Source organism: Capricornis sumatraensis, chromosome 13 (assembly GCF_032405125.1).
Source record: "Capricornis sumatraensis isolate serow.1 chromosome 13, serow.2, whole genome shotgun sequence".
Taxonomy (NCBI): Eukaryota; Metazoa; Chordata; class Mammalia; order Artiodactyla; family Bovidae; genus Capricornis; species Capricornis sumatraensis.
The window spans coordinates 31,116,385-31,130,763 of record NC_091081.1 but is presented as its reverse complement, the minus strand read 5'-3'; the positions used below and the strand labels follow the sequence as shown (position 1 = coordinate 31,130,763).

The window sequence follows — 14,379 nt, the reverse complement described above, 5'->3', positions numbered from 1 at the left end:
CCCAGCTTATACATGCCATCCCCTTCAGGTGGAAGGCGATGCTGACCGCACGCGTTAGCACGAACAGTGTGTGCAGCCATGGCTCAGAAGGCTCACTGCTGTATTAAGCTGTAATTTGCAGTTGTATTTACTAACTGCAGGGCCTGTTGCTACTTGTCTGAAAGGAAAAACCTTACTTTTCAAGACAAGTTCTCCCTACCCTAAAATTCTCCTTCTGCTAGCTCTGCTTTGCACATCTGTGACACACAGTTTGATCTACAGTGTGTTTCATTTTTAAAACAACGATACTTTGGTTCATTAGTTTGGCCTGAGAAAAATTCTAAATATCAGTTCTAGACATTGAACAAAAACCAATTGTGCATCTATCTTTTGAACCTTGGCTTTAGGCTATACCACAGCAGGAGAAAAATTCTGATTTTTAAAATTATATTACAAGATACTTTTATTTAGTTAATTTAAAAATGTGATTATAAAATTTGTGTTCCAGGACTTACTGATATTAAGTGACTGATTTAGTGCTTAGCTATTGAGATATTTAACTTCTTACAACCTACTGGCATATCTCATTTCTATTATAGGTAGTTATTTATGAAAAGCCTTTCTTTGAAGGAAAATGTATGGAGCTGGAAACAGAGATGTGTAGGTTTATCATGGAAGGAGGTGAAACAGAAGAAACCACTGGAGATGAACATTTGTCTTTTGTATCAGTGGGATCTATGAAAGTTCTACGAGGCATGTAAGTAGACAGGAGTGACCTGTAAGGATTCCTTTTTATTCCCTTTAATAACATTAAAAACATGGTCTCTCTCCCCCAAAGATAGCATTCCAGATTGCAGGGTGGAGTGAATAAACATGTTTTCTTCAGCTAGTTGTGACCTGGATTTGATGGGCTGGTTTGGGATCAGTCAGCTGGGCAAGGCTGATAAATTGGGCCATCTAGATTGATCAAATCTACAATCTTGTTTGTTGACATTATGCTCCAAATGATTGAACTGTTAGTTTGCTTTCTATTTTTCAGGATCATATTCTGTACTTTATAGAGCTTACATATTTTCTTTAAAGTCTACACTTGAAAATGGCTTATAAATAGCCCAAAATATACAATATATTAATTATTATTGGAAGAAAGTTCATCCAGTTTTATTTGTTAAAGTTCTTTTGAGTCAGTTCTTAAACACACTTAGACAAACATGTACACATACATGCTGACCTCCCTGTAATCCTTTAAGGAACGTTGGTATATACTTCTTAGGTTAATTTCTTGGTGAAGTGAAGTGAAAGTTGCTCAGTCATGTCTGACTCTGTGACTCCTTGGACTGTGGCCCACCTGGCTCCCCTGTCCATGGAATTCTCCAGGCAAGAATACTGGAGTGGGTTGCCATTCCCTTCTCCAGGGGAATCTTCCTGACCCAGGGATTGAACCCGGGTCTCCTACATCACAGGCAGATTCTTTATCATCTGAGCCGCCAGGGAGGCCATTCTACTAACCTCTTAAATGCTAGGGGAGAATTCCAGTAGTCATAATGCATGGGTCCATGTCTAGCTCTATAGCTATTTACATTTGTCAGTGACACTGATATTTTAACTACTGAAAATTTCTACTCTTTCATGTTCTTTCTGTTGTAGTTGGGTTGCTTATGAGAAGCCTGGCTTTACAGGTCATCAGTATTTGCTTGAAGAAGGAGAATACAAGGACTGGAATGACTGGGGAGGCTACAGTGGAGAACTGCAGTCTTTACGACCTATATTAGGTGTAAGTTACAGAAAAGCTAATGGGTAATACTTGGGTGTTTTTGAGTAATAATTGGCTAGTCTTTGAATTTTGAACTTTTTTTTCTCAACAGGATTTTTCAAATGCTCACATGATAATGTACAGTGAAAAAAACTTTGGATCCAAAGGTTCCAGTATTGATGTATTAGGAATTGTTGCTAATTTAAAGGAGACTGGATACGGAGTGAAGACACAGTCTATTAATGTACTGAGTGGAGTGTAAGTGAAATAACCCAATGGGGATTTTAATAGTGAGCTTCACTTTGATTTGTGTTAAAGTAATGGAGTCTTTGACCCAGAGTAGACACTCAATAAGTACATATCTCAAAAATGAAACATTAAATTAGCCATTTAATACTGCTACAGTATTTTTATAACAGCTTTTTAAAATCTTTCTCATATAGTATCTTTTAAATGTAATATAATATTGGAGCAGAATTTGAGTTGCATTATGAAATCTACAGATTCACTTCCCTTGTCATTCTTCATGAAAAGAACTCATGAATTTCTTAGGATCAGACACAAATAGTAGTGATTTAACATCAGAAACCTGAAGTTGGGACAAAGTCCCATTTGATTTTCTTATGGTCCTACACCTGCTCTATTATATTTCCTGTTATTTTTTCTTCGTTATATTAAGATGTAGTTGATATACAGCACTCTGTAAGTTTAAGATGTGCAGTGTAATGGCATATTCATCATGAAATGGTGCCAGAATAAGTTCCGTGAACATCATCTCATAGATACAAAATAGAAGAAAATGTTTCCCTTGTGAGGACAACTCTTAGGATTTACTCTCTTAACAATTTTCATATATAGCACACAGCAGAATTAATTATATTAATCATGCTCTAGATCATATCCCCAGTATTTATCTATATTATAACTGGAAGTTTATACTTTTTGATCATCTTCATCCAACTCCCCACCTCTGTAACCACAAATCTGATCTCTTGTTCTATGAGTTTGTTTGTTGTTTTTGAAGTACAGTTGACTTACAACAGTATGTTAGTTCATGGTACACAACATAGTGCCTTAATATTTCTGTGCATTTCAGAATGATCACCATGGTAAGTCCAAATCTGATCTCTTTTTCTATGAGTTTGTTTGTTGTTTTTGAAGTACAGTTGACTTACAACAGTGTGTTAGTTCATGGTACACAACATAGTGCTTTAATATTTCTGTGCATTTCAGAATGATCACCATGAAAAGTCTAAGTTACCTTCTGTCACCATACCAAAATACTACGTAATTATTGATAATATTCCTGATGTTGTACGTTTCATTCCTATGACTCATTTATTTTGTAAATGGAAGTGTGTACCTCTTAATTTCCCTCGCCTATTTCACTCATCCTCCCACCTCCCTCCACTCTGGCGGCCACCTGTTCTCCGTATCTACGACGGTTTTCTGTTTTGTTTGTTCCTTTTGTTCTTAGATTCCACATATAAATATGTGGTATTTGTCTATTTCACCTAGCATAATACCCTCGCAGTTCTGCCATGTTGTGCAAATAGCAAAATTTCATTCCTTTTTATGGTGGGTTACTATTCCATTGTGTGTGTGTATGTCTATACACACTACATCTATCTATGTTAGATATATAGGTTGCTTCTATGTCTTGGATATGGAATGCTGCAGTGAATAGAGGGGTCCTTATATCTTTCTGACTTAGTGTTTTTGTTTTCTTTGGAAGAATACCCAAAAATGGAATTGCTGCATTGTGTAGTGCATTTTTAACTTTGAGGCACCCATGTTGTTTGCCATAGTTACTGCACCAATTTATATTCCTACCAACAGTGCACAAGGGTTCCCTTTTCTCTACATCCTTGCCAACACTTGTTATTTGTTGCCTTTTTGACGGTAGCCATTCTGACAGGTGTGAGACTATATCTCATTGGGAATTTGATTTGCATTTTCCTGATGATTAGTTATGTTGAATATATTTTCAAGTGCCTACTGGCTGACTGTAGGTCCTTTTGGAAAAATGTCTGTTTAGGTCCTCTGGCTATATTTTAATCAGGTGGTTTGATTTTTGGTGTTGAGTTGTATGAGTCCTTTGTTATTTTGGATCTTAACCCTTTATCAGATATGTTGTTTGCAAATTTCTTCCCCTATTCAGCAGGTGCCGTTTGATTGGTTGGTGGTTCTCTTTGATGTACAAAAAGCTTTTTCGATGTAGTTTGTAGTTTGATGTAGTCCCTTTTGATTATTTTTGTTCTGTTTCCCTTGCCTGAGGGGACATATCCAAAAAAATATTGCTAAAACACGTCAAAGAGCATACTGCCTGTTTCCTCTAGGAGTTTTATGGTTTCAGATCTTAAATGTAAGTCTTTAATCTACTTTGGGTTTATTTTTTATATGGTGTGAGAAAGTAGTCCAATTTGATTCTTTTCTATGTAGCTGTTGAATTTTCCCTGTACGATTTATTGAAGAGTCTTTTCCCCTTTGTATTAATATACTATTGCCTCCTCTGTTATAAATTAACCATATAGGTGGGTTCATTTATGGGCTTTTAACATAAAAAATAACTGTTTCAGTATACCTGGAATTTGCTACTGAGTCCTTTACTAATGCTGAAGTAAGTTTTTATTGAAAGATGACTAGTCAAGACTCCTTGGGATGCAAGTGGCTACAAGTCAAACTAAAATGGCATAAGTGATAAAAATGTAATATATTGGCATGCATAACTGAAAAGTCCTGATGGTACAGGGGTTTAGACACTGTATGAGAACTTGATCTCCATCTCTTGACTGGGCTTTTGCTATGCTGGCTTTACTTTAGGCAGGTCTTTTCGTTACCAAGTTCAGGGTCATACTGCTCACCATACTATAGGCCAAAAAATCTAGAGACGAGGTATTAGGGCAAGAAATAGTGACTTTTTTGGAAAGCCAGAGGACTGAGACTAGTCTTCAACTTGTGTCCTGAAGAGCCATCTTGCTGGGGTTTGGATGCTAGTTTCTTTTATAGAACATAGAAGGGGAAGTGAAGCAGTAAAAAGGACAATAAATTGTTGCAATTATTCCCTGGGATGTGGAATACAGACTCCCCAAGGGATGTGTTAATTTTTACTTTCCTGCAGTTAGGAGGGCCTAGTCAGGATATTTCCTGTGAGCTCAACAAAAAGTATTCTAGGTTAACACTTGGGTGTAGGAGGCAGGGTTCCCAGAAGTTGGCCATTATGTTTAAGCTATGGCAGCATCCCTTTAGTGATTAACTTGCAGCAAAAGCAATAGAGAACACAAAGGCTAAGGTGGAATAAATGGATTAAATATGGAGTCACATTTGTTCTACCCTGGTGGCTTGGCAATATAAAGAATCCACCTGCCGAGACACAAGAGATATGGGTTTGATCCTTGGTTTGGAAAGATCCCCTGGAGTAGGAAATGGCAACCCATTCCAGTATTCTTGCCTGGAAAATCCTATGGACAGAGGAGCCTGGTGGGCTCCAGTCCATGGGGTCGTAAATAGTTGGACACAACTTAGTGACTAAACAGCAAGAACAAAGCGTACTTTCTATCTGGGGCCTGTGGCAGCAGCATCTGGTTTCTGTTCTTGACTGCTTCCAGTGGAAAGCTTCTCTTTCCCACAGAGGTTCCAGGTTTGACTTTGATTCTGTACACTTAGGTCATATGGATGTATCTGAACCAATTACTGTAGCCAAGGAGAAGGCCATGCCTATGATACATGCACAGCTCTGGAGCTGAGACGTAGGGTCAGTACAATGGGGGCATGTTATATATGATTGGGCTGAGGGGTTCCCCAGGAACATCAGATAGAGTGGAGGCAGATATTGGATTGGCAGGAACAGATGTCTGTTAAAGTGAGCTATATGATTATTTTTATGGTCCAGGCTGATGTAAGTTATCATTTGTTATGAGAGTATTCTTAAATGGTCATATGAAATCGACATTGGTTCTGTTGAAAGTGTTTGGTATTAGGTTCTTATGGCATGAGTAACATAGGCTATATGAATCACTCTAACCTCAACTCTATATTGTATTTCAAGAGACTTTCCACAGACGCCCTGGATATTTTAGATGCATCTACAATGTAATATGCTTTTAACGTTAGTCATGTCGTTAAATTCTTGTGTTGGTTGTTGTTTCTGGCACCATCTCGGCAGAATGACACAGTGACTTCTGGGGCTTCCATTCTTAGCAGGAAATGCCTTCTCCTAGGTCCTGTTCTGGAACCCTAATGTATTAGAATCTTCCATAGACAAAGGTATGGTGTTCAGAAGTCATCTGAAATATTGCTGTGGCTATATAGTATTTTTGACTGCCTTTAAAGTAAACTATTTAGAGGGAGAATAGACAATGACCAACTCAGTATGGGGAAACAGTTGAACATTTTGATGCTCACCAGGTGTGTTGGGTCCATTAGTTAGAGCCCAGTCATACTCCCTTGCAGAGGAAGCAAAAGGATGCTGGGTGGATTCCTGTCGGGCATGTATGTAGATTATTGTGTGAGCACAGGTAGAATTACTGTGCCTGGAGCCAGTCTCTTTTTCACCCAGCCCTTGTTTACTTAAAATCTGTTTCCTTTATAAAATGTTGCTTTTATGTTTCTATTTTTAGTCGTTTCTAGTTACATTTCCCGGCTTAGGCTTTTTCTTTTCGGTTGGGTGGCAGCAGTTGGGTTTTGTTACTGGGGGAAGTTGAAAGGAGGCGTGCATGTGCACGCACACACACACGCAGCCACTTCCTTTTACATTCTGGGTTGTAGAAGTGCTTCAATTTGCCAAGGCCAGCTGCTTCCTCATATTTCACTCAGTTGATCATTAGACAAATATTTATTGAGGTCTATTATGTGCAAAGCATTGTATCCTCAAAGAAGTTATAGTATTTATATAAAACATAATTATTGCTACAAAAGATGCAAAGATTAAGTGCTCTGGGGACCTACAGCGGAGAGGAGTGAATTTCCAGCTTGGACAGAGGGAAGACTTCGGAGGAGGTAGCACGGGAGTTGAGCTCTGCAGGACAGGAAGGTTGAGATGTGCCAGCGGCACATGCGCAATAAATTCCCTGGGTGGTAAACTCATTATTAGTAACTCTGAAACCGAGAACAGCCTTCAGGAAGGGCACCCGTGAATCCAGCAGAAGAGGTTTTAGGAACTACATTTCATTTCTTGTTGAAACATCAGAAGAGTTGCCTTTACACATCCCCACTCATCACTTCCTAGTTCTTACGCTGTCCTCTTGCTTAACTAGTGAAAACTGGGCTAATTTTTAAAAAACGAGCAAAATGAAATATTTCTGGAGTCCAGATTTTTTTCAAAAAGTGTTGTTGTTTTGACTCAACAGAAGGGCAGGTTTGCACTGCTGCCCTTAAATTCTGAGCAGTGATCCCAGCAGGCTGAGATCTGTTCGTACTTGCCCACCCTCCACCCCTTCCAATCTTGTAGACAGAGAAGTGTTGATTCACATGTGCTTAAGCAAGGACAGGAAGGAGTTTTCTTCCTAACAGTTTCAGGTATATGTTATAAATAGACTCTAGATGATAGATATACCAGAGCATCTCAGAAATGAATTTTGGATTTTTTACCCCCATATTCATGGGTGATTCATCTGGGGCTGCATCTTGGAAAGAAAACAACACTACTGTCAATTCAAGTGACATTTTAATAAATGGGTTTCCTGTTTCAACTTCAGTGAGTTAGAAAGGTTTACTTCAGTGTTGGGTGTTTTCTTTTTTTTAATAAATTTATTTTTTTAAACTGGAGGCTAATTACTTTAGAATATTGTAGTGGTTTTCCCATACATTGACATGAATCTGCCACAGGTGTACACGTGTTCCCCATCCTGAACCCCCCTCCCCACTCCCTTCCCATCCCATCCTTCTGGGTCATCCCAGTGCACCAGCTCCAAGCACCCTGTCTCATGCATCGAACCTGGACTGGGTGTTTTCCTATAAGTAATGTATTTTAGTTTTATAGGGAAGTACAGTACCCACACTTGTTAAACAAACACCAACAAAAGCACTGGCTGAAGTGTCTTTCAGAGCTTGCTCGACTTGTCTCCTGAGTTTTCTGTCTTTCCCTCCTCACTGGCTGTTTTCCTTTCAAACCTTAAAAGTCAAAGTCAAGCAAAAAGGACTCTAAGCCTCTTGACCCTCTAACCTTCTGTGCCTCTCTAACTTGCTATGGACCCAGAGCCTTGTCAGGAGAACTTTTTGTGATATGTCGTAACCTCTTTGATTTCTTTTTAGGTCCTGGCTTTTGTAAAGTAGATTTTCTTGCTCTGTGGAAATTCCTCCTCTGTTGCAGCATTCTGCGATCCCTCTGTTTTTTTCTCTTCATGACTAAGCCAACGGCTGTGTGAACAGAGGCCACACATTCAGGCACCCATGAGCTATACAGCCTTACCCTGTCAGCACTGGGATCCTGGTCAATGCCCTTACTTAAAAATGAAAATACAGACTTGTACAAAGGTTAAGGGATCTCTTTAAAGTTATCTGAAAGTTAATGTCATGACCATATTTAGAACCAGCCTCCTAATCCTTCATCTCAGTGTTGGAGAATACAATTTTAAAATTGCTTAATGAAAAAAAAAATGGCTTAATGAGCTTCTGAAGTGGGAGAGCAGTATTTTCTGAAATAGACTGTGATTAGTGCTTATAGCAGTTTCTCCATTCAGATGGCCAGAAGTGAGTCCAGATGTTAGCTGTCATAACTAATTATCACTTGAGGTTTTTGCAGTGTTCTCTTTGATGGCTGTTTATTTCCAAGTAATAACTGTACTTGAGTTTTTAAGTCAAGCCCTTTAGATAAGTTATAATCTGTTCTAATTGAGAAGCATGTGGGCTGTATTAAGTAGAATAGTAAATGAAAATATACTTTACAGGGTAGGCGGCAGTTCAGGTCAAGAAATCAGACCTGGTGAGCCTCAGGAGCCTTGGACAAGGGTTCATTCATCCTTGGCCACTAACTGATTGTGTCACCTTGGACAGGTCACATCCCATTCAGAACAAACAGCAACAAATAATTCCACGTGATACTTCTTACCCATCTCTGAACTTTTGAGGGCAAGAATCTTGTCTTTTTCACCTTGCGTTCCTAGTATCCCAGCACACATGGTAAATGACCTGTCTGTTAAATGAATAATTTTTTTTCTGTGTCTTTAGGTTTTCCTTTCTGTAACATGTGAAAAACAGTCCCTCCCTGTTACTGACTCCAGGCTCACACTGCTCGCCACACAACAGGCCAGTTAATTGACAGACAAGGCATTAGGGCAAGGAATAGCTACTCTATCTAGAAAGCTAGCAGACCTAGAAGATGGTGGGCCATCTTTGTCCCAAAGAACCATCACCAAGTTAGAATTCAGGCTGCTTTTACTCTAAAAGGGAAGGAGGCGTGGCGGATTGCTGCACATGTCTTGGTACTGCAACCCTTTGTTGGCAGCTATCCATGTAGGTCCAGTCACAGTGTTCCTATAAGCCTCCACAAGACAACTATACGTTTCTGTTCTAGAGCTGTTTCTCTCTATATGAATGGGAAAGTGTTACACCTTTAAAGGTCAGAGTCTTGAGAATCAACTATGATGTATATTTCAGTGTATAAGCAACATTCCTTTATGGAGGTGCCGCACCAGCATGACTAAGCGTGGGCAACAGAGCACAAAGGTTAGAGCTAAAGGAACAGATTCAATGTGGAGTCAAGTTTGTTCTCTTTTGTAGAAGAATAAATGTGATAACAGATGTAAAAAGTGTTTCGGAAAGTATCATAGGCATAAAGGTATTATTCCTTTAAGCTGTGAGAGGACCAGTGCAGGGCAGTGAATTAACTGAGGGGGAAACATTGAGTATCTCTTGGATATAACAGAATTGAAAAACTCTTTTTCCCTTCAAGGACTTTATCTTTGGATAGGAAACAGCATCAATAAGGTGGTTTTGTTGACTTTCCTCTCTGAGTGTGGATCATTAAAAAGATAAAAAATGTGAAAACATTCCAGGAGATTGTTTCTTAGTTTTCCTGAGAGTTTGCTCAGTTTTGCTTTTTATGTACTTGTGTTATGTTGGAAATCCTGATTGAAACAAAATGTTCATTATTTAGCTATTTTATGATTATTTAAAGCATTTTTTTTTTCTGTCAGCTTCCCCCACCCACCCACAGTGTGATTTGCTGTGTAATAAAGAGACAGAACTTCTGTAATATCTTTCTGGAAAGATAACTTTTTGTTATCAACATTAAAGAATCCTTAGTTGTTTATTAGAAGAGTTTTTACAGGTTATTTCTTGAAAGTCCAAACTGTCTCCTTAGAATCAGAAATATAGAGAAGTAATCTTATTGGAGCTTTCTCAGGGAATAGGATTTGGTAAGCGAGAACATCAAAAGGTTCATGCAAAGATATTCTTTTTCTTGCCACTTTGATTTGTCCTACAAATTATCTGCTCCTAAAAGATTAATGGAGAGCAAGAAAAATTAAGATTACTAATTAGTAAAACAAAAGAAAGTTGCTCTATGATACATATTTGCCCGAATGTGTGCTTTATTACAGATGTAGACTATGAACTATAATGAGTCAGTGCTTTTGTTTCTTTAGATGGGTAGCCTATGAGAATCCTGACTTCACAGGAGAACAGTACATCCTGGATAAAGGTTTCTATACCAGCTTCGAGGACTGGGGAGGCAAAAACTGTAAGATCTCCTCTGTTCAACCCATATGTTTGGTAAGGAGTTATATTTTTCTATGAGAACATTTGCCTGAATTTTGGATTCCATTAATGTGTGCTTCTGGTTCATGAAACATTTTATTATAGAAACTATCCTGAGGTTATTTTTAATGGTAATTGTTAATGATCTAGAGAAAAAACTTTCAAGATGTCTACCCTACTCATTTCCTTTTCTTTTCCCTTTAAACATTCTTAGGATTCTTTCACTGGCCCAAGGAGACGAAATCAGGTAATTTAACAAATTCTCTGTTTTTCATAATTAGAAACCTTCCATTGAAAAGCTGAATTTATGTGTAAAACATAATACATTTAGGGACATAGTTAGTTTTACCCATTTTTATGCCTGAAAGCATAACTGTATTTTAAAATTAGATTTAAGTTTACAGTAAGGCTTAATTAGGGGTCTTCCCAGGTGGCTCAGTGGTAAAGAATCTGCCTGCCAGTGCAAGAGATGCAGGGAGTTGGGTTTGATCCCTGGGTTGGGAAGATCTCTTGGAGGAGGAAATGGCACCCCACTCCAATATTCTTGCCTGGAAAATCCCATGGACAGAGAAGCCTGATGGGCTACAGTCCATAGGGTCAGAAAGAGTCAGACATGACTGAGCAACTGATCACGCAAGGCTTAATTGATAACACTGACCCATATCTAAATACTTCTTATAAAATGTTTTTATATGTAAAGTTAAATTTTATATCATTACAGTGGATTACTTATATTAATATACTGGGATTAGTATTTCAAACAATAGCATATAGTTATTGTGGTAAACAATAAAATATATTTTCAAATTTGCTGTGTCTGCATTAGACATTTTATATGGCTTCTTTTACATGGTCTCTCACTTAAGCCTTTGGAGTGCTGACTCTCTACATCAACTGAAGTGTTAATTTCCTTATTTAAGACTTTTTAATGTAAGTGTTCAGACAGCCGTAATTACAGAGTCACAAACGCGACTGTAGCTTCCTTTATTGGCATACACAGAGTCTAACAAGTCAGCAGGTGACTTCCACTGAGGGAGGAAAACTGCACTACATGTTTCCAAAATATAGTTTCTTATAAATGTTAGACCTGTCAACAATTACTTTTGGCCACAATAAAGCTTTAAAATGCCTCACAGCTTGTTAGGACAGGGTAGGATGTTCTGTAGAAAGGTGCCTCTATTGTTGGACTGTCCTTTGATGACTCTGAATTAAACAGTTGTGAATGGTGCAGCCAAAATACTTCTAATTAATCATTAATATAGATACAGAAAATTAAAGGATTTATAAAATTCATACCAGTTTACTGTAACAAAAGTTAACAGGCCGTGTTTGGTCATTTCAAAGGCTGAATGAATATATTTAGGAATATAATTTTACTTGTTTCTGTTTACTTTTTTCAAAGATTCACCTGTTTTCAGAACCACACTTTCAAGGTTGCAGTCAATGTTTTGGAGAAACAATAAGTCAAATTGATGATTCATTCTCTACGAAGTCTTGTAGAGTTCTAGGAGGCAGGTAAGCAAAACAATGGACTGGAAGAGCCCAATCAGTGTGGGAAACAGGATTCATACCAGCACATAAATATACCTGTAGATGCTTGGCACTATAAAACCACCAAATAGTGAGTACTGAAGTATACTTTAGAGCACTGGGTGCTGGACGTCAGAGGACACAGGCATCAATCAGTGTGGGCGGGAGAAGTTCAACATCATCCCCTCGTTGTGCAGTGGGATTGGGACCAGGTTCTTTGCACTGTAGGTCTCTCCTGTCATCTGTCAAGGGATTCTAGGTCATCTCCAAGGCTCATCCCAAGGTAGATTTGTTTACAGGTGGGTAGGAGGAGGGTAGGCATTCTGAATGTGAGGCAAGTGCATGGCTGGACTGGAGTGCTGATGAGGGGCACACTGCCCTCACTAGCTGGGTGGTCTCTGTATTTGGGGAAGTGACTTTGGACAGGGAGGGTGGACTCAGATGATGACTTCCCTCAGCATGTGAGCTTAGACAGACACCACAGGATACACAGGACAGCACAAACAAGGAGTCCAAGCCAGGAGAAGGGATCAGGAAGCCTTTAGAGCAATCTATGCAAAAGGTGATGAAGAATTAAGTCAAATAATAATAATAAAAGTGTTAGTAATGCCTTTAATCATACACTGAGGATTAGTGTATGAGAAGCTTCAAGGGCTTGGCGAGACCACCTTGGCCTGTAGTAGAATGGTGGCACCATGAGAGGAGCAAGGAATGCTGGAAGGTGGAAAGGGGAAAGCATGAATCACTTCATGGAGAAAAACAAGTTTATTTCCCAAATACAAAGTTGCTATGATTATTCATTTGCTACAAGATGAAATGCAGTAAATATATCCAGATATTTTTGAAGAGAGAACACCATTAGCCATAAGAAGCATTGTGTTTATTGAATGGCAGGTTACCTCTAAAAATCAGACTTCTAGACCAGGAAGACTCAGATTATACACTGTACATGTGTGTGGTTTTCCCTTTGTAGCTGGGTTGCATATGATGGAGAAAACTTCTCTGGTAATCAGTACGTGTTGGAGGAAGGCCACTATCCTTCGCTGTCTGCAATGGGATGCCAACCTGGAGCAACTTTCAAGTCTCTTCGTTTTATAGATGTTGTAAGTACATCAGGGTGAATACAGTGCTAACAGAGATACAAAGCTGAGTCAGAGCAAGGGCGCCAGCAGGCAGACGTCCTCATGGACAATTTGGAGGCAGAAAAAAATAATTACATAGTCTCTTTGAAGATCTTTAAAATGTAAATTGGTTTCATTTGCTGTTTTCTCAGACTTGAGGAGCAGGCAGTGTTGGGTCAGTCCCGGTGCACTCTCATGGGCTAGTTCAAGGCCCTCTGGCTTGTTTTTCCATTTCATACCTGACCCCTATGTCTAGACCATTCCCTTTACAGGCACCCATTCTAATGTGTTTGGGGTACAGCTTGGATATTCTTATAAAATGTATGTTTTATAAAAATATGTATAGAGGCTTTTATTTTATATACAGTATTATGCTATAGTTCTCATTGTGTTATAAACATAACTACTTACATTAAAAATGTTTGAGTCATCCATTATGCTGTATGTACATGTAGAGTCTAATGTGTGTACATGATGTAATATGTACATACAATACGTAGTCAATAACCAGATGTACATACAGCATAATGGATCACCCTGAGAGGGAGTCTTTGGGGAACATAGATTACAGGGGGATTTACTGGATTTCATGTGCACGAGTATGCAATTTCACTAAGTACTACCCAATTCCACCACTTTACATTGTGGCCGGCAGTGCGTGTGGGTTCCTATTTCCGGTATCATTGCAATTACTGAGTATTCTGACATTCTAACTTTTGTCACTTTGAAAGAATGGGGTAGACAGTATTATCTCATTGTTAGTTACTAGTCACTTGGGTTTCTGCTCAGTGAATTGCCTACTTATATCCTTTTCCCAGCTCTTTAGTTTTCTGTCATTATTGATTTGCAGAAATGCCTTATAGTTTTAAAATCTATTTATTCTGTTGTTTTAGAGATTTGTAATCAAATTACTTCCCCCAGTTTATCATGTATGTCTAATCCAGATTATAGTGCTCCTTTTTGACCAGAAATCTTTAATTTTGACACAAAGCAATATTCAATAGAACAAAACTATAAGATAATGTTCAGATGTTAAAAGTCTGGGGTCTGACAGTTTGGGAAACATGTTAGTATTTGGTAGCTGATAAAAAGCTTCCAGTTGGTGATTTTAGTGTTAAAGGTAGAAAGAACATATGTGTGAGTTGGCTTTTTCTCATCTCCTCCCGCCCTTTCATATAACAAAAATGTTGACCTTTTTTGAGATGTGAAAATAGTAGGAGTGGAATATGGGATGATGTGGTAAGATTCATTAACTTACAAATAACAAAAAACCTAAAAACTGGATATTTAACCTGCCTG

General features: G+C 38.5%; 1 protein-coding gene across 1 annotated transcript in view; it reads left to right on the top strand.

Moving 5' to 3' along the window:
- CRYBG1 (crystallin beta-gamma domain containing 1) overlaps positions 1-14,379 on the top strand; it is a 228,456-nt gene that overhangs the window by 202,363 nt on the left and 11,714 nt on the right. Inside the window, exons 11-17 of the mRNA XM_068984914.1 lie at positions 579-736; positions 1,627-1,753; positions 1,845-1,990; positions 10,318-10,444; positions 10,644-10,676; positions 11,832-11,944; positions 12,933-13,062. Coding sequence (XP_068841015.1) covers positions 579-736; positions 1,627-1,753; positions 1,845-1,990; positions 10,318-10,444; positions 10,644-10,676; positions 11,832-11,944; positions 12,933-13,062 — 834 coding nt within the window. The remainder of the gene's footprint in view (positions 1-578; positions 737-1,626; positions 1,754-1,844; positions 1,991-10,317; positions 10,445-10,643; positions 10,677-11,831; positions 11,945-12,932; positions 13,063-14,379) is intronic.